This window comes from Labrus mixtus, chromosome 8 (assembly GCF_963584025.1).
Source record: "Labrus mixtus chromosome 8, fLabMix1.1, whole genome shotgun sequence".
Classification (NCBI taxonomy): domain Eukaryota; kingdom Metazoa; phylum Chordata; class Actinopteri; order Labriformes; family Labridae; genus Labrus; species Labrus mixtus.
Genome location: NC_083619.1, coordinates 31286090 through 31306700, shown reverse-complemented (window position 1 = coordinate 31306700; position 20611 = coordinate 31286090). Strand labels below are relative to the sequence as shown.

Sequence of the window (20611 nt, the reverse complement as noted above, 5' to 3'; positions counted from 1 at the left end):
AAAAGGGAACAATGTCAGTAAGAGCAAACGATCAGCTTTGAGTCTGATTGGACACACAGGTGCTGACAGGAAGTGACCAGAGGCAAAGCACAACATTGAGGGCAGTTCTTGAGAGCTCTAATCAGTATAGAAACCATCTTATAAGTCGTCGTTATCAAACAAAAACCATCGTCATTACCATCATCATCATCAATAATATGGAGACCATCATCATTAAGTTAGTAGGTATTCATGAAAGAGCTGGGTCTTTAGCTTTTTCTTAAAGGTGCAGAGGGACTCTGCAGATCACATGGAGTTTGGAAGTTCATTCCACCACCGGGGGGCGACAGAGGAGAAGAGTCTAGTCAGAGACTTAGGACCCTGTTGTGAAGGTTGGATCAGACGCCTTTCATTGGCAGAGTGTTGGGGGGGGGGGGGGGGGGGGGGGGGGGGGGAGTGTAGACCTGGATCAGAGAGTTAAAGTAAGGAGGAGCTGTTTTTGTCTGTGTTTTGTAAGCGAGCAGCAGAGTTTTAAATTTGATGCGAGCAGTAACTGGGAGCCAGTGTAAGGAGATGAACAGCAGAGTGACATGTGCTCTTTTAGGAAGGTTGAAGACCAGTCGTGCTGCTGCATTTTGTATCATTTGCGGAGGTGTGATAGTGCATGTAGGAAGACCTGCCAGTAGAGATATCACAAGAGCCTGTACCAGGAGCTGTGTAGCGTGTTCTGACAGGTAAGGTCTGATCTTCCTGATGTTGTACAGGGCAAATCCACATGACCAGGCATTCGAGGCTACTTGAACCTTAAAAGTTAGCTGGTCATCAATCATGACACCCAGGTTCCTGCAGACTTTGTGGGCATGAGTTTGGTTTTTCCAAGCTGGATATTGATCTGTGGTTGCATAGAGGGACTGGCTGGGATGACAAGCAGTCTTTGAAAGATTGAGTTGAAGGTGACGTTCATTCATCCATTTAGAGATATGACTACAGCTCTAATGACACTATATTCAAAATACTCCAAAAAAATAAAATGTAAAGAAAAGAAGGCATCTCCACCATGGTTAAATAATGACATGCGTAAACTCATGAAAAAACGAGATCTTGCTTTAAAAACATCACTATCTTCTAAACTTACCACCGACCATCTTCTTTACAAGAGTCTAAGGAACAAAGTAGTCAGGAGGAGTTACGCAAAGCAAAATCTTCATATTACACACAACTTATAGGAAATGCCAAAGGCAATAGCAAATCCCTTTGGAAGCACTTAAACAACTTAACCAATAAATCACATGGCCAAAAAGGAATCAAAGAACTAAAAACTAATGGAAAAGTCATCACTGACAAGTCCACAATGGCCCATGAATTGAATGAAGTATTTTATTAAATCAGTTGAGGAATTAACACAAAATTTTGACTGTTCAACAATCACAAATAACACAGAGTCTATAACATCATCCGATTCCTTTTGTATTAAAGAGATAACTGAAATAAAATGTGCAGAAGTAATCAAGAAACTATCAAATTCTAAGGCTAATGACGTTTATAATTTGGATGCTCAATTCATAAAAAAATATAGCTCTATACTGATTACACCTCTGACTCATCTTATTCATTTATCAATTAGAACTTGTACATTTCCGAATAACTGGAAAAAGGCTGTCATTACACCAATCTTTAAAACAGGTGACTGCGATTTGGTGAGCAACTACTATTCTCCCTGTAATGTCTAAGGTACTTGAAAAGGTTGTGGCGGCACAGGTTTTTGACCATCTGGAGACAAATCAACTCTTACATCCTCAACAATTTGGTTTCAAACCAAAATATTCAACAGAAACTGCAAATAGTTTTTTTATTGAGAATGTAAAGCATTCACTTGACGGTGGTTATGTTGTTGGAGCTGTGTTTCTTGACTTAAAGAAGGCATTTGACACTGTCAACCATGACATTCTCCTGTCTAAGTTACCATCTTTCAATTTCTCGAAAAAATCAATTGACTGGTTTGAGTCTTACCTTCAGAATAGAGAGCAGTGTGTGAAAGTTGACCAAGAAAAATCCTCTCCTTTAATCAATAAAATGGGTATTCCCCAAGGGTCAATTCTTGGCCCTTTGCTTTTCAGTCTGTTTATAAATGATTTGCCTAAATCCTGATCCCAGTAGCCGGCTTCCAGCTTTATGCCGATGATGCAGTTATATATGCTCCTGCTAAGTCACCAAGCAAGGCGGCTGAGATCCTAACTGAGTATCTTTGCAATGTCCATCAGTGGCTGGAATGCAACCATCTTGTATTGAATCAGAGTAAAACAGTTTCAATGTGTTTCTCCATTAGGAAAAAGTGCTCACCTGGAAGTTTTAATGTTAAGATACAGAATAGAAAAATAGAAGAAGTTAGTGAGTTCTTAGGAATCATTTTAGATCCACAACTCAAGTTTGATAAACACGTAAATAAAATCACAAAAACAATCAAGAACAACCTGAACTGCTTTAAATTAATAAGACACTACATACCAACTCAAGCAGCACAGGTGTTCATGCATTCAATGATTTTCTCTCATTTCTCATACTGTATGACAGTTTGGTCACAAGCTTCACCCTCTACAATCAGAAACCTCTCATCACTATACAACCAGGCCCTGAAAATAATGGACAAAAAACCTGTCCGGTGGCATCACTGTCACATACTGAAAAAACACAATCTACTCAGTTTTGAGAGCTTTATGCACTTACGTTTCCTCAAACTTGTTTTTAAATGTATCAACAATCTGGCCGCTAAACCTCTCTACAGATATGTTCGAAAACAGGACGGAAACAGGGTAACGAGAAGCGTTGTGAATGGAGACTGTAGCGTACAACATCATAGATCTACGTTTGGTCAATCAGCCTTCTCCATCAAAGGCTGCAAACTCTGGAACACATTACCACCTGAAATAAAATTAATGTCCGACTTAAAATCTTTTACAAAACAGGTGAAATGCTCAAAGCAAGCCAGAGCTGTACCTACTTTTAATTAATATCTTCAAACTTTATTTTAAACTGGTTTATAACATTTGTATTGTTGTACATGTATTTTAATGTATCCTCATATCGTGTTACGGGGTTTTATGTAACTGAATGTTGTACATTTTAATCTGTTGTTTACACAAAGGCCCAACTGGGGACACGAGTTGGAAATTAGCAATAGCTGTATACTCTTTATGCAGCACATCAGTTTCATGCTTTGTATTGAAATTATGTTAAATTGCATTGTCCCTATTAAATAAATAAATTCAATTCAATATCAGCAAGGCATGACGAGATTCTTGCGGAGACTGTAACATCGTCTGGTGGGAATGACAGGAAGAGCTGGGTATCGTCAGCATAGCAGTGGTGTGAGAAGCCATGAGAGCGGATTATTGAACTAAGTGAGCTTGTGTATATGGAGAAGAGAAGGGGACCAAGCACTGACCCTTGAGGTAACCCTGTGGATAAGCTGTGCGCTTTGGACACTTCCACGACACTCTAAAGGATCGCCCAGAGAGGTAGGACACGAACCAGCAGAGGGCAGATCCTGAGATATTCAGAGAGCGTGGATAGGAGGATTTGATGAACTTTAAGAATGAACTCACAGAAACAAAAACATTTGAAGAAACTGTGGAGGCACTGTGGAGGCACTTCTTAAGAACTTCATATCATTGTGATTATAAGTGAGTAAGTGTGAAAACACAAAAGGCGGTTCATGTTCATGTTCACCTCTCATCAATCAGAGGAATCATATGAAACTCATTTTAAGAACTACTCAGTTTGTGTATGTGTTTCAAATGCAGTTTGTCTGCTGTGAGCATGGCACTGACCTCGGAGCTCCTTGAATGGTGAACATTTTGTCAGAGTGCTGCTCGGCCAGCTGAGTCATCACTTCATACAGCTGCCTGCACACCTGGAGGTCACAACAACATTTCAAAGTTTTACTTTTCTAGAAAACATTTCTTTCCAAAAGCAAACTTTCATGTCTCAATGGATGTGTTCTTTACTCTCTCCTGGAAACACGTGATGTCGCGGAGTGCTCAAACTGGATTGGCCACAAATGTTTTATCTTTTTGTTTATAGATCTTTGAAAAAATAAGAACTGATTGAAACATTGATATTAAATCAGATGTTTTTTATTCATTGGTCTGATTCATTTTCTTGTCATTGTCTGGCTGTAATCTAACTGATGATCCAGTGCCCAAGAAGTAGGGGGGACTAGACAGGTGTTTTATTTCTGACTGTCCGATGTTGTTGCTGTTAGTGATAACAGTGCTTTGTCGGCTGAAGTGGCTCACTTGGTAGAGTCGGTCGTAGGGGTTTTGATCTCTAGCTCCTGCAGCTACATTTCCATGTACTCCATGAGTCCTCGGACAAGACACTGAACCCTGAATTGCTCCCCCTGCTTTATCGGTGGCGTATGAATGTGTATGAATGGATGAGTTAATACTGATGGACTCTTTACTCAGCAGCCTCTACCATCAGTGTGTATGAATGGATGAGTTAATACTGATGGACTCTTTACTCAGCGGCCTCTACCATCAGTGTGTGAATGTGTATGAATGGATGAGTTAATACTGATGGACTCTTTACTCAGCGGCCTCTACCATCAGTGTGTGAATGTGTGTGAATGGATGAGTTAATACTGACGGACTCTTTACTCAGCGGCCTCTACCATCAGTGTGTGAATGTGTGTGAATGGATGAGTTAATACTGACGGACTCTTTACACAGCAGCCTCTACCATCAGTGTGTGAATGTGTGTGAATGGATGAGTTAATACTGATGGACTCTTTACTCAGCAGCCTCTACCATCAGCGTGTGAATGTGTGTGAATGGATGAGTTAATACTGATGGACTCTTTACACAGCAGCCTCTACCATCAGCGTGTGAATGTGTATGAATGGATGAGTTAATACTGATGGACTCTTTACACAGCAGCCTCTACCATCAGCGTGTGAATGTGTATGAATGGATGAGTTAATACTGATGGACTCTTTACACAGCAGCCTCTACCATCAGCGTGTGAATGTGTATGAATGGATGAGTTAATACTGATGGACTCTTTACTCGGCGGCATCTACCGTCAGTGTGTGAATGTGTTGGTGTGACGAACGGTGTATAAACAATATACAAGCTCAAGTCCATTTACCATTTACCAGGTCCATAATGTTTTGTGATACATTTTGGAAAAGAAATAAGACGTTGATATTAAAAGAAAATCAGCCTGTCCTCACCAGAGAGATCTCACGGTGAAATTTGGCCTCCAGACTTGTCACGCTCTTATAGGTGCTGATGTAGAAACCAACCCGGCTGCAGAAAAACAAAAATGTTCATGAGTGTATGTCACTGTCTTATCTATCTACAAACTGTGTAACTCACTGTCCTGGTGTTTAAAAGTTTACTCTGAGATCTCTAAACACCTGACAACCTGTCAAGTTTCATAAAAATATACAGGAACAAACTACTGCTGAACACTGTGATACACACATTGAAGGGATAGTTGTATATTTTTTGAAGTGTGGTTGTGTGAGGTACTTAGGGTCAATAAAAGGTACATTATCCACAGGAGCTAGTCAGTGTGCCCTTTTAAGGACACACCAGTTAGAGTGCCGGCACCGAGGCTTGGCTATACACACAGATTTGTTTGCACCAAATAATTTCATTAATTGTAAGGGAAAAAAACGAGCTAAAAAACAACATTGGGGTAAATTTATACTATATATAAGATTGATTGATTGATAAACATTTCAAATATTCACAGCGTGTTATTTTTCAGCTAGAAAGCCCCTTTGTTTTAACACTACTTCAGCATACCATATACATGTTCTTACACCAGCAGCACACTGATCTGCTGTTCAGGTCTATAGTGTACCACTCAGCGGGAATTTTGCAGAGTAGACTGATAATTACATTGTAAATTTTGACATTATTGCACCCCAGTTTGAGATCATTATAAGTAGGCTGACAAGTGTTGAACGATTATCTGACTGACCCATCACAGAAATGATTATCGACTTTATTATTCTAGCTCAGTTTTCATCAACAATGGACACTAGTGTGTTTTCATCAAGTAAAAAGCTCACAGTTACACATGTACAGCCCCAGTTAACTTGGGGTTCCTCCGGTCCTCCAGTTACCACAGAAGAAGTTACTGGTTTCCACGGTAAAGTGTGTGGCAAAGTCATTTAAAAAGGATGAAGAAGTGTTAAAACAAACAGGCTTGCTGATGAAAAGTAAAGCACTGTGGATTTTTTCAATATAGTGTACATTTATCCTGCGATGTTTGTGAGTCCAGTTTTTCTGAAATTGTCAGGTACAATGTAGAGACCAACTTCAGTGCCTCTACTCTGACCAGTCTCTCCTTAAAGGGGCCACACCGACCAGCATCTTTCCTTTTAAATCACAGATACACACATCTACACACACATATATACACAATGAGTAACACACAGTATAGTTGCTTCAGTTCTCAGTGTTTTTCAATGTCTCTATAGACAAATCATCTTGTAAGGGACGGAGCCTTAGATCTGTTTCCTCACTAGGTTTCACTAATTAGTCAACACATTGCAGTGTATATTAATGACTTCCTGTTTATTGATCACACACTGTTATATCATATATATTCAGGTGTTTATGTGATGTGCCTCACCTGTCCCATAGGGTGGGCAGTTCATCCTGAAGACCGACATTCAGCTCATCAAACACTTTCTGAGCCTTTCTGAGCTCATCGTCAGCCTGTAGGAAGACAAAACCAGTGTGTTTACAACATGACCTTCACACCACACCTGGACAGGTAGAACATAAAACATGGACAGGTAACATACCACACCTGTCACAATGTCCTTTAACTTAAACATGAATCTCATGAAAGTTTATCAAAGACGAGTGGACTCACCTTCATCATCTTGCGATCGCTCTTCATCCCTGACACCTGCAGCGTTTCCACGTGATGGCGAGCGCTGTCATAGTCGATAAGTTTACGACTTCTTTTGGCCACACGGGTCTGAAATGTGGAAGTTCCAATCATTAGTTGACGAGTCATCAGCACTGTTAAAGATCATTTTATTTAAAGATGAATTGTATTACTTTGAGATCTGGAAACTGTTGCAGATACGCATCAAGGTTCAGGAGAGTTGAGTCCACCAGTTTATTGTGGAAATCTTCCCACAATGCATCACTGTCCTAAAGGAAACACACAACAACCAATTATTATAGTTACTCTGCACCATGTCCTAACATTTTCAGGACTTGGAGTGTTGCAACAGTTTCATGTCATCACCCTGCGCACCATAAACGTTCCTGACAGGTATCTGTTAGTCAACACATCGGCTCATGTGAACTTCAAACAAACTTTTTACAGGGGGCTGCAGGAAAAGAGACCTTACACTGAGGTTTAATGGATTCCTGAACTCGGACCAGTTTTCCATAAGAAATCCATTAAGAGCAGTATCCCGGACTAACCAGCTACAAGCAAACACACGCTCCTCCATCATAGTAAGATGTCAGTTCTTTGATGAGTACTGGTTTGAGTCTATTACTTCATGTCTCCTTACTGACAACAATGAAACCATTCTAATAAATAAATGGTATCAATAAGATCCGTTTGGAAACATCCATCAAACAAAAGATTGTCATTTCAACCAGTTTGTGACATGTCTGCATGGCTACTGGTGCTAAAAATCAAAAAGATATAATCCAAAATCTTAACCAGTGTTCAGCTTTGTACAGGTCACTTTGACATCTGGACACACACAAGTGAGGCTGTTCTGAGATGGGGTTAGGGTAAGGGTTAAGTCAGTCTAACGGGTCAGTCTGAGTCTTTAATTGTCTCTCTAACCCTAACCTGAGAACTTTGTCAAATCTTAAATGACTCTGACCTTCCCGATGACCATGACATCATCTTTCCCGTGCCAGTCGGGTTCGTAGACTTCATGTAGAGATTGTGTCAGATTGATGGAGGCCTGCTGCATCCCTGCAAGAGAAGAATCAAGTAATGAGGTTGTCATGGTTAACTTAAACATGCATGTTTATAGGCGGAAACACAGATTTCATATCACTAATCCATGATGTAAATTTCAAAGTAATCAAAAATAAAAACAAATTGTAATACCATAGAGAAGAAACATGAATGAACAAATGTTAGTTTGTAAAGTAAAATGATATTCAGATCTCTTCTCACCTTTAATGGCAGCCATGTAGGATTTCATTTCCCTCTGCAGCCGAGAGCCTTCAGACTAACAACACACACACACACACACACACACACACACACACACACACACACACACACACACACAGTGTGTCAGTTTCCTGTTTCAGGTTCTGTCTCACTAATGTGAGACTGCAGGACTATAAAAGTCAAACACAAGCTGAAACAAAGAGACTGACTCAGACTGACCCGTTAGACTGACTTAAACTGACCCGTTAGACTGACCCGTTAGACTGACTCAGACTGACTCATTAGACTGACTTAAACTGACCTGTTAGACTGACTTAAACTGACCCGTTAGACTGACTTAAACTGACCCGGTAGACTGACTTAAACTGACCCGTTAGACTGACTTAAACTGACCCGTTAGACTGACCCGTTAGACTGACTCAGACTGACTCATTAGACTGACTTAAACTGACCCGGTAGACTGACTTAAACTGACCCGTTAGACTGACTTAAACTGACCCGGTAGACTGACTTAAACTGACCCGTTAGACTGACTTAAACTGACCCGGTAGACTGACTTAAACTGACCCGTTAGACTGACTTAAACTGACCCGGTAGACTGACTTAAACTGACCCGTTAGACTGACTTAAACTGACCCGTTAGACTGACTTAAACTGACCCGGTAGACTGACTTAAACTGACCCGTTAGACTGACTTAAACTGACCCGTTAGACTGACTTAAACTGACCCGTTAGACTGACCCGTTAGACTGACTCAGACTGACTCATTAGACTGACTTAAACTGACCCGTTAGACTGACTTAAACTGACCCGTTAGACTGACTTAAACTGACCCGGTAGACTGACTTAAACTGACCCGTTAGACTGACCCGTTAGACTGACTCAGACTGACTCATTAGACTGACTTAAACTGACCCGGTAGACTGACTTAAACTGACCCGTTAGACTGACTTAAACTGACCCGGTAGACTGACTTAAACTGACCCGTTAGACTGACTTAAACTGACCCGGTAGACTGACTTAAACTGACCCGTTAGACTGACTTAAACTGACCCGGTAGACTGACTTAAACTGACCCGTTAGACTGACTTAAACTGACCCGTTAGACTGACTTAAACTGACCTGTTAGACTGACTTAAACTGACCTGTTAGACTGACTTAAACTGACCCGGTAGACTGACCCGTTAGACTGACCTGTTAGACTGACTTAAACTGACCCGGTAGACTGACCCGTTAGACGGACTCAGACTGACCCGTTAAACTGACTTAAACTGACCCGTTAGACTGACTTAAACTGACCCGTTAGACTGACTTAAACTGACCTGGTAGACTGACTTAAACTGACCTGGTAGACTGACTTAAACTGACCTGGTAGACTGACTTAAACTGACCTGGTAGACTGACTTAAACTGACCTGGTAGACTGACTTAAACTGACCTGGTAGACTGACTTAAACTGACCCGTTAGACTGACTTAAACTGACCTGGTAGACTGACTTAAACTGACCTGGTAGACTGACTTAAACTGACCTGGTAGACTGACCTGTTAGACTGACTTAAACTGACCCGGTAGACTGACTTAAACTGACCCGGTAGACTGACCCGTTAGACTGACCTGTTAGACTGACTTAAACTGACCCGGTAGACTGACTTATACTGACCCGGTAGACTGACCCGTTAGACTGACCTGTTAGACTGACTTAAACTGACCCGGTAGACTGACTCAGACTGACCCGGTAGACTGACTTAAACTGACCCGTTAGACTGACTTAAACTGACCTGGTAGACTGACTTAAACTGACCTGTTAGACTGACTTAAACTGACCCGGTAGACTGACCCGTTAGACTGACCTGTTAGACTGACTTAAACTGACCCGGTAGACTGACCCGTTAGACTGACCTGTTAGACTGACTTAAACTGCCCCGGTAGACTGACTCAGACTGACCCGGTAGACTGACTTAAACTGACCCGTTAGACTGACTTAAACTGACCTGGTAGACTGACCTGTTAGACTGACTTAAACTGACCCGGTAGACTGACTTAAACTGACCCGGTAGACTGACCCGTTAGACTGACCTGTTAGACTGACTTAAACTGACCCGGTAGACTGACCCGTTAGACTGACTCAGACTGACCTGTTAGACTGACTTAAACTGACCCGGTAGACTGACCCGTTAGACTGACCCGTTAGACTGACTTAAACTGACCCGGTAGACTGACCCGTTAGACTGACTCAGACTGACCTGTTAGACTGACTTAAACTGACCCGTTAGACTGACTTAAACTGACCTGGTAGACTGACCTGTTAGACTGACTTAAACTGACCCGGTAGACTGACTTAAACTGACCCGGTAGACTGACCCGTTAGACTGACCTGTTAGACTGACTTAAACTGACCCGGTAGACTGACCCGTTAGACTGACCTGTTAGACTGACTTAAACTGACCCGGTAGACTGACCCGTTAGACTGACCCGTTAGACTGACTCAGACTGACCCATTAGACTGACTTAAACTGACCCGTTAGACTGACTTAAACTGACCCGTTAGACTGACCTGTTAGACTGTCTCAGACTGAACTGTAAAGTCGACTTGAAGTAGAAATTGTGTCAGAGCAGACAAATAATGACCAATGAAACTTGGATATGTTGGACATTGAAAATCTGAAGTGTGTTGCCAACATGGTTGTCTCACCTCCTGCCTCCTGAAGTTGACGACCACTTGTTCAAATTGCTCATCTTTGGTCTCATCTGCTTTCCCGAGTTTCTGCAGCACCTGTAAATCATGAAATGACAGAATTTAAATTTGTTTTTTATCGCTTAAAGAACATTTAGCTAATTCAGTAAATGGTGCTCTTCATAGGCATTGTATTTCTCACATGTAAGAATTACTGCTTATTACCAGCTACTACATATAAAAATGTATGTGAGGCTAAAAACACATGACATAAGAAATCTTTTGGTCGGACGTTATGAATCTCTCGTGTAGACAAACAGAACTTTGCCTTTTAGAATGCAATGTTCCACAGATAACAAGGAAAAAGTTCCATCAATGTAGATAAAGCCAGTGGCACCATCTTGGATCCATTTAACCTTGTTTGACCTTTTACTTGATACACATGAGACACACATGGGAATGAACAGACTGGCTTCAAAACATGGTACACTAACAACTGAGAATTCCATTTCCTTCACTAAGTCCTCACTGCTCTGTCAGAACCGAGTCATGTTTCAGAACCACGGACAGTCCTCTGTCAGCATCGAGTCATGTTTCAGAACCACGGACAGTCCTCTGTCAGCATCGAGTCATGTTTCAGAACCACGGACAGTCCTCTGTCAGAACCGAGTCATGTTTCAGAACCACGGACAGTCCTCTAACTTTAGTCTCTGGGTTTGTTTTAAACCTTTTGATATTATTAATATAGTTTGTTCAGAGGTTGTTAGATATGACGATCTGCTGACGGGAGACTCAGTGATGCTTGTGATAGGTTATATGAAGCTAACTCCGCTCCTTTTATGTGAACACGATCATTGAAACTTGAGAGTTAATTATCAGGTTGATAACCAACTTCATATGACTGTTAATCACTTCTCTGATGTTAGGGTTAGTTAAAAGATACCCTGGGTATGTTCATCTTGCTTCGTAGTACAGACTCCAGGTCATGTTTCAGCACCACGGACAGTCCTCTGTCAGAACCGAGTCATGTTTCAGCACCACGGACAGTCCTCTGTCAGCATCGAGTCATGTTTCAGCACCACGGACAGTCCTCTGTCAGCATCGAGTCATGTTTCAGCACCACGGACAGTCCTCTGTCAGAACCGAGTCATGTTTCAGCACCACGGACAGTCCTCTGTCAGAACCGAGTCATGTTTCAGCACCACGGACAGTCCTCTGTCAGCATCGAGTCATGTTTCAGCACCACGGACAGTCCTCTGTCAGAACCGAGTCCTGTTTCAGCACCACGGACAGTCCTCTGTCAGCATCGAGTCATGTTTCAGAACCACGGACAGTCCTCTGTCAGAACCGAGTCATGTTTCAGCACCACGGACAGTCCTCTGTCAGAACCGAGTCATGTTTCAGCACCACGGACAGTCCTCTGTCAGCATCGAGTCATGTTTCAGCACCACGGACAGTCCTCTGTCAGAACCGAGTCCTGTTTCAGCACCACGGACAGTCCTCTGTCAGAACCGAGACATGTTTCAGCACCACGGACAGTCCTCTGTCAGAACCGAGTCCTGTTTCAGCACCACGGACAGTCCTCTGTCAGAACCAAGTCCTGTTTCAGCACCACGGACAGTCCTCTGTCAGAACCAAGTCCTGTTTCAGCACCACGGACAGTCCTCTGTCAGAATCCCATTACACAGGCCCTTTTCTGAAAACTTAAAGACACTTTGACAAAAAAATAAAACAATAAAACAAAACAAAAAACGACGAGGACAGTACAACGAAGAAGTAATGTAGGGGGGGAATTAGTGGTTGTAGGCAGTAATGAAGAGGTGAGTTTTGAGGGATTTCTTGAAGGAGGTGAGTGTGTGGGAGTCTCTGAGGTTTTTTTGGGAGTGAGTTCCAGAGGGTATCTATAAACATATATATGTACTATATGTACACAATATGTGTATATATATGCTGTATATGTACTGTATTTTCACACATTGTGTCTATCTATATATGTATGTACACAGTACTGTATATCTATAAACATTTACTTTAAAAAAAAAAAATGTATTGATCCCCGCAAGGGGAAATTTCAGTTTTTACACTCTGTAAGTCATGAACACACACATAGGCCGAAATATACACACACATGCAGAAACAGGATCCTATGGACATGAACTAATGGAGTGATGGAGCGGCCCACAGCGGGCGCTCCTGAGCTGGTGGTGGGGAGGGGGTTTGGTGTCTTCCTCAAGGGCACCAGGAGGTGATCTGGCATCTCTCCAGCTACCAGACCAACTTCCATATTTGGTCCGCACCGGGACTTGAACCGGCGACCCTCCGGTTCCCAACCCAAGTCCCTACAGACTGAGCTACTGCTGCCCATAAACATATTTACGTACTGTATTCACAGTTTGTGTATATCTATATATGTATGTATGCAATATACACAATGTGCCATAGCCTACATGTATATATATATATATATGTAGGCTACTGTATTCACAAAACCACTGGCAGACCTCCTCTATAAACAACGTGCAGGTAGTAGTGACGCCATCACGCCGCCTCCCCTTCTGCCGACCTTGACGCAGAAAACTCTCGTTCTACGCAAATCTTTTAGAACGTGACAAACGTGCAGGGCCTTACGTCATCACGATGTGTTGTAAAAACGTTAAAGCACAGACAAGGTTTCAATGTGTGTAAGTGCTGTTTGTAAATATATCAGAATGACGTCACTCACTATTTAACGCACATAAAGATCATCTATCCATGAGTGGAAATACCGGAAAGACTAACAAATCAACAGGGAAGCTGAGCAGGCCCGCAGCCACCAACCACCTACATCCAGCCGTCCTCCTGCACCGTCACCTCCTTCATCATCAACATCATCACCATCATTATCCTCCTCCTCTGCTCTTACCTTCTCCTGCGCGCGGTTCAGCCGTTTCTGCACGTTTTTAGCGAAGATTCCCGTTTTGATTTCCGCCATGATCACCGAAAGAGAGAGACGGATTAACGGCGGAGAGAGGGAGAGATGCGCTGACAGCAGGGGGAGGGGTGTGTGAGTGTGTGTGTACTTGTGTGCAGGGGGCGGGGCTTAAAAGGACAGCACACAGTCAGCTGATAATCAAACAGGGGTTCAGCAGCTAATCTGTCTGCAGGTGGAGGAGATTATTCACACGCTAGTGCTTCAATTTCTGACTGCAATGTGACGTAAAAACAGGAAGTGATGCAAAAAGAAAAAAAAGAAAAAAAGAAAATAGCAACCAGCAACCATGGCTTTAAGGCTGCATTCAGGTACTCCTCGGACAGTTAAATATGCTGCATTCAGGTGCTCCTGGGAAAGTTGGATATGCTGCATTCAGTCGTGATCGAGCGGTGAACTCGAAATGGGCCGCAGGTGTAAAAAAAATAAACAATATACAATAACTGTAACTGAACGTCTGCATGAAATTACATCTATAATTATGATTAGATTTAACTTCAGGAGTGAAAACAAAACCCAACATGAACAGAACAAAAACATTTCCCAGCTTTAATACAACAATGTGTAAGGTCTTTAATAAAACAATGAGTAAGGTCTTTTACCTTTTAATATAACAATGAGTAAGGTCTTTAATATAACAATGAGTAAGGTCTTTTACCTTTTAATATAACAATGAGTAAGGTCTTTAATATAACAATGAGTAAGGTCTTTTACCTTTTAATATAACAATGAGTAAGGTCTTTTACCTGTTCTTTGAAATAACAATGAGTAAGGTATTTTTTACCTTTTAATATAACAATGAGTAAAGTCTTTTACCTTTTAATATAACAATGAGTAAAGTCTTTTACCTGTTCTTTAATATAACAATGAGTAAGGTATTTTTTACCTTTTAATATAACAATGAGTAAAGTCTTTTACCTTTTAATATAACAATGAGTAACATCTTTTACCTGTTCTTTAATATAACAATGAGTAAGGTATTTTTTACCTTTTAATATAACAATGAGTAACGTTTTTTACCTGTTCTTTAATATAACAATGAGTAAGGTTTTTTTTACCTTTTAATATAACAATGAGTAAAGTCTTTTACCTTTTAATATAACAATGAGTAACGTTTTTTACCTGTTCTTTAATATAACAATGAGTAAGGTTTTTTTTACCTTTTAATATAACAATGAGTAAAGTCTTTTACCTTTTAATATAACAATGAGTAACATTTTTTACCTGTTCTTTAATATAACAATGAGTAAGGTTTTTTTTACCTTTTAATATAACAATGAGTAAAGTATTTTTCCTGTTCTTTAATATAACAATGAGTAAGGTATTTTACCTGTTCTTTGATATAACAATGAGTAAGGTCTTTTACCTGTTCTTTAACATAACAATGATTAAGGTCTTTTACCTTTTAATATAACTGTTAGAGCCATTTGGTGTGTTCAGTATGTATGTGTGCTCTGTGGTAGTTCCTTGTGGTCACAGTAGGGGGCACATTCACTTTGGTGTTGGGAAGGTTACAAGTAGAAGAAGAGTTAATCACGGACAGGTGAGCAGCCCACCGTGAGAGGCACACAGTTTTTGACCGCAGTTAAAATGTATCGTGAATGGAACATTTATCCTGGCTTTGTTGTACATTCAAGTTATAATGGAATAAGTGTATGTAAACGACCAGAACATGTATTGTAAATGAACGATTCAGATAAACCCGTTTGAGTGTGACAGCACGGAGTTAATTGAATTATTGCCATGAAACACGGAAACAACGCGTCAATTAAGTATGGTAGGCTATCAGCCCCTCAGTGGCTCAAACTTTTGAAAAGCAAAATCAAGCCACTACAATAACAATGAGTAAGGTATTTTACCTGTTCTTTAATATAACAATGAGTAAGGTCTTTTACCTGTTCTTTAAAATAACAATAAGTAAGGTCTTTTACCTGTTCTTTAATATAACAATGAGTAAGGTCTTTTACCTGTTCTTTAATATAACAATGAGTAAGGTCTTTTACCTGTTCTTTAATATAACAATGAGTAAGGTCTTTTACTATTTAATATAACAATGAGTAAGGTATTTTACCTTTTAATAGAACAATGAGTAAGGTCTTTAATATAACAATGAGTAAGGTCTTTTACCTTTTAATAGAACAATGAGTAAGGTCTTTTACCTATTCTTTAATATAACAATGAGTAAGGTCTTTAATATAACAATGATTAAGGTCTTTTACCTTTTAATATAACAATGAGTAAGGTCTTTTACCTTTTAATATAACAATGAGTAAGGTCTTTTACCTTTTAATATAACAATGAGTAAGGTCTTTTACCTGTTCTTTAATATAAGAATGAGTAAGGTCTTTTACTATTTAATATAACAATGTGTAAGGTCTTTTACCTTTTAATAGAACAATGAGTAAGGTCTTTTACCTATTCTTTAATATAACAATGAGTAAGGTCTTTAATATAACAATGATTAAGGTCTTTTACCTTTTAATATAACAATGAGTAAGGTCTTTTACCTTTTAATATAACAATGATTAAGGTCTTTTACCTTTTAATATAACAATGATTAAGGTCTTTTAACTTTTAATATAACAATGAGTAAGGTCTTTTACCTGTTCTTTAATATAAGAATGAGTAAGGTCTTTTACTATTTAATATAACAATGTGTAAGGTCTTTTACCTTTTAATAGAACAATGAGTAAGGTCTTTTACCTATTCTTTAATATAACAATGAGTAAGGTCTTTAATATAACAATGAGTAAGGTCTTTTACCTTTTAATATAACAATGAGTAAGGTCTTTTACCTTTTAATATAACAATGAGTAAGGTCTTTTACCTATTCTTTAATATAACAATGAGAAAGGTCTTTCAACTTTTAATATAACAATGAGTAAGGTCTTTTACCTTTTAATATAACAATGAGTAAGGTCTTTTACCTTTTAATATAACAATGAGTAAGGTCTTTTACCTATTCTTTAATATAACAATGAGTAAGGTCTTTAATATAACAATGATTAAGGTCTTTTAACTTTTAATATAACAATGAGTAAGGTCTTTTACCTTTTCTTTAATATAACAATGAGTAAGGTCTTTTACCTTTTAATATAACAATGAATAAGGTCTTTTACCTTTTAATATAACAATGAGTAAGGTATTTTTACCTGTTCTTTAATATAACAATGAGTAAGTTCTTTTACCTGTTCTTTAATATAACAATGAGTAAGTTATTTTACCTGTTCTTTAATATAACAGTGAGTAAGGTATTTTACCTGTTCTTTAATATAACAATGAGTAAGGTCTTTTACCTTTTAATATAACAATGAGTAAAGTATTTTACCTGTTCTTTAATATAACAATGAGAAAGGTCTTTTACCTGTTCTTTAATATAACAATGAGTAAGGTCTTTTACCTGTTCTTTAATATAACAATGAGTAAGGTATTGTACCTGTTCTTTAATATAACAATGAGTAAGGTCTTTTACCTGTTCTTTAATATAACAATGAGTAAGGTATTTTACCTGTTCTTCAATATAACAATGAGTAAGGTATTTTACCTGTTCTTTAATATAACAATGAGTCAGGTCTTTAATATAACAATGAGTAAGGTCTTTAATATAACAATGAGTAAGGTCTTTAATATAACAATGAGTAAGGTCTTTTACCTTTTAATATAACAATGAGTAAAGTATTTTACCTGTTCTTTAATATAACAATGAGTAAGGTATTGTACCTGTTCTTCAATATAACAATGAGTAAGGTCTTTAATATAACAATGAGTAAGGTCTTTAATATAACAATGAGTAAGGTCTTTAATATAACAATGAGTAAGGTCTTTAATACAACAATGAGTAAGGTCTTTAATATAACAATGAGTCAGGTCTTTAATATAACAATGAGTAAGGTCTTTTACCTGTTCTTTAATATAACAATGGGTAAGGTATTTTACCTGTTCTTTGATATAACGATGAGTAAGGTCTTTTACCTTTTAATATAATAATGAGTGAGGTCTTTTACTTGTTCTTTAATATAACAATGAGTAAGGTATTTTACCTTTTAATATAATAATGAGTGAGGTCTTTTACCTGTTCTTTAATATAACAATGAGAAAGGCCTTTTACCTTTTAATGTAACAATGAGTGAGGTCTTTTACCTGTTCTTTAATATAACAATGAGTAAGGTCTTTTACCTGTTCTTTAATATAACAATGAGTAAGGTCTTTTACCTGTTCTTTAATATAACAATGAGTAAGGTCTTTTACCTTTTAATATAACAATGAGTAAAGTATTTTACCTGTTCTTTAATATAACAACGAGTAAGGTCTTTTACCTGTTCTTTAATATAACAATGAGTAAGGTCTTTTACCTGTTCTTTAATATAACAATGAGTAAGGTCTTTTACCTGTTCTTTAATATAACAATGAGTAAGGTCTTTTACTATTTAATATAACAATGAGTAAGGTATTTTACCTTTTAATAGAACAATGAGTAAGGTCTTTAATATAACAATGAGTAAGGTCTTTTACCTTTTAATATAACAATGAGTAAGGTCTTTTACCTATTCTTTAATATAACAATGAGTAAGGTCTTTAATATAACAATGATTAAGGTCTTTTAACTTTTAATATAACAATGACTAAGGTCTTTTACCTGTTCTTTAATATAAGAATGAGTAAGGTCTTTTACTATTTAATATAACAATGTGTAAGGTCTTTTACCTTTTAATAGAACAATGAGTAAGGTCTTTTACCTATTCTTTAATATAACAATGAGTAAGGTCTTTAATATAACAATGATTAAGGTCTTTTACCTTTTAATATAACAATGAGTAAGGTCTTTTACCTTTTAATATAACAATGAGTAAGGTCTTTTACCTTTTAATATAACAATGAGTAAGGTCTTTTACCTGTTCTTTAATATAAGAATGAGTAAGGTCTTTTACTATTTAATATAACAATGTGTAAGGTCTTTTACCTTTTAATAGAACAATGAGTAAGGTCTTTTACCTATTCTTTAATATAACAATGAGTAAGGTCTTTAATATAACAATGATTAAGGTCTTTTACCTTTTAATATAACAATGAGTAAGGTCTTTTACCTTTTAATATAATAATGATTAAGGTCTTTTACCTTTTAATATAACAATGATTAAGGTCTTTTAACTTTTAATATAACAATGAGTAAGGTCTTTTACCTGTTCTTTAATATAAGAATGAGTAAGGTCTTTTACTATTTAATATAACAATGTGTAAGGTCTTTTACCTTTTAATAGAACAATGAGTAAGGTCTTTTACCTATTCTTTAATATAACAATGAGTAAGGTCTTTAATATAACAATGATTAAGGTCTTTTACCTTTTAATATAACAATGAGTAAGGTCTTTTACCTTTTAATATAACAATGAGTAAGGTCTTTTACCTTTTAATATAACAATGAGTAAGGTCTTTTACCTTTTAATATAACAATGAGTAAGGTCTTTTACCTATTCTTTAATATAACAATGAGAAAGGTCTTTCAACTTTTAATATAACAATGAGTAAGGTCTTTTACCTTTTAATATAACAATGAGTAAGGTCTTTTACCTTTTAATATAACAATGAGTAAGGTCTTTTACCTATTCTTTAATATAACAATGAGTAAGGTCTTTAATATAACAATGATTAAGGTCTTTTAACTTTTAATATAACAATGAGTAAGGTCTTTTACCTTTTCTTTAATATAACAATGAGTAAGGTCTTTTACCTTTTAATATAACAATGAATAAGGTCTTTTGCCTTTTAATATAACAATGAGTAAGGTATTTTTACCTGTTCTTTAATATAACAATGAGTAAGTTCTTTTACCTGTTCTTTAATATAACAATGAGTAAGTTATTTTACCTGTTCTTTAATATAACAGTGAGTAAGGTATTTTACCTGTTCTTTAATATAACAATGAGTAAGGTCTTTTACCTTTTAATATAACAATGAGTAAAGTATTTTACCTGTTCTTTAATATAACAATGAGAAAGGTCTTTTACCTGTTCTTTAATATAACAATGAGTAAGGTCTTTTACCTGTTCTTTAATATAACAATGAGTAAGGTATTGTACCTGTTCTTTAATATAACAATGAGTAAGGTCTTTTACCTGTTCTTTAATATAACAATGAGTAAGGTATTTTACCTGTTCTTCAATATAACAATGAGTAAGGTATTTTACCTGTTCTTTAATATAACAATGAGTCAGGTCTTTAATATAACAATGAGTAAGGTCTTTAATATAACAATGAGTAAGGTCTTTAATATAACCATGAGTAAGGTCTTTTACCTTTTAATATAACAATGAGTAAAGTATTTTACCTGTTCTTTAATATAACAATGAGTAAGGTATTGTACCTGTTCTTCAATATAACAATGAGTAAGGTCTTTAATATAACAATGAGTAAGGTCTTTAATATAACAATGAGTAAGGTCTTTAATATAACAATGAGTAAGGTCTTTAATACAACAATGAGTAAGGTCTTTAATATAACAATGATTCAGGTCTTTAATATAACAATGAGTAAGGTCTTTTACCTGTTCTTTAATATAACAATGGGTAAGGTATTTTACCTGTTCTTTGATATAACGATGAGTAAGGTCTTTTACCTTTTAATATAATAATGAGTGAGGTCTTTTACTTGTTCTTTAATATAACAATGAGTAAGGTATTTTACCTTTTAATATAATAATGAGTGAGGTCTTTTACCTGTTCTTTAATATAACAATGAGAAAGGCCTTTTACCTTTTAATGTAACAATGAGTGAGGTCTTTTACCTGTTCTTTAATATAACAATGAGTAAGGTCT

General features: G+C 37.4%; 2 protein-coding genes across 22 annotated transcripts in view; one reads left to right on the top strand and one right to left on the bottom strand.

The window, feature by feature from the left end:
• Positions 1-13981, bottom strand: part of amph (amphiphysin) — a 31965-nt gene extending 17984 nt beyond the window's left edge. For 16 of the 21 annotated variants that reach the window (XM_061045559.1, XM_061045567.1, XM_061045564.1 and 13 more), the window contains exons 1-9: positions 13734-13980; positions 10850-10930; positions 8158-8212; positions 7856-7950; positions 7065-7160; positions 6874-6981; positions 6628-6713; positions 5213-5288; positions 3807-3889 (exon numbers count right to left, since the gene is read on the bottom strand). In XM_061045559.1, coding sequence (XP_060901542.1) covers positions 3807-3889; positions 5213-5288; positions 6628-6713; positions 6874-6981; positions 7065-7160; positions 7856-7950; positions 8158-8212; positions 10850-10930; positions 13734-13802 — 749 coding nt within the window. In that variant the 5' untranslated portion in view covers positions 13803-13980. Of the gene's footprint in view, positions 1-3806; positions 3890-5212; positions 5289-6627; positions 6714-6873; positions 6982-7064; positions 7161-7855; positions 7951-8157; positions 8213-10849; positions 10931-13733 lie in introns of all 21 variants that reach the window. The other 5 variants (XM_061045577.1, XM_061045576.1, XM_061045578.1 and 2 more) reach the window with 5 other exon arrangements.
• A 149-nt stretch (positions 13982-14130) lies between these two features.
• LOC132979657 (ubiquitin-conjugating enzyme E2 variant 3-like) overlaps positions 14131-20611 on the top strand; it is a 138264-nt gene continuing 131783 nt past the window's right edge. Inside the window, exon 1 of the mRNA XM_061045558.1 lies at positions 14131-14144. The gene's annotated coding sequence lies outside the window, so the exon portion shown is untranslated. The remainder of the gene's footprint in view (positions 14145-20611) is intronic.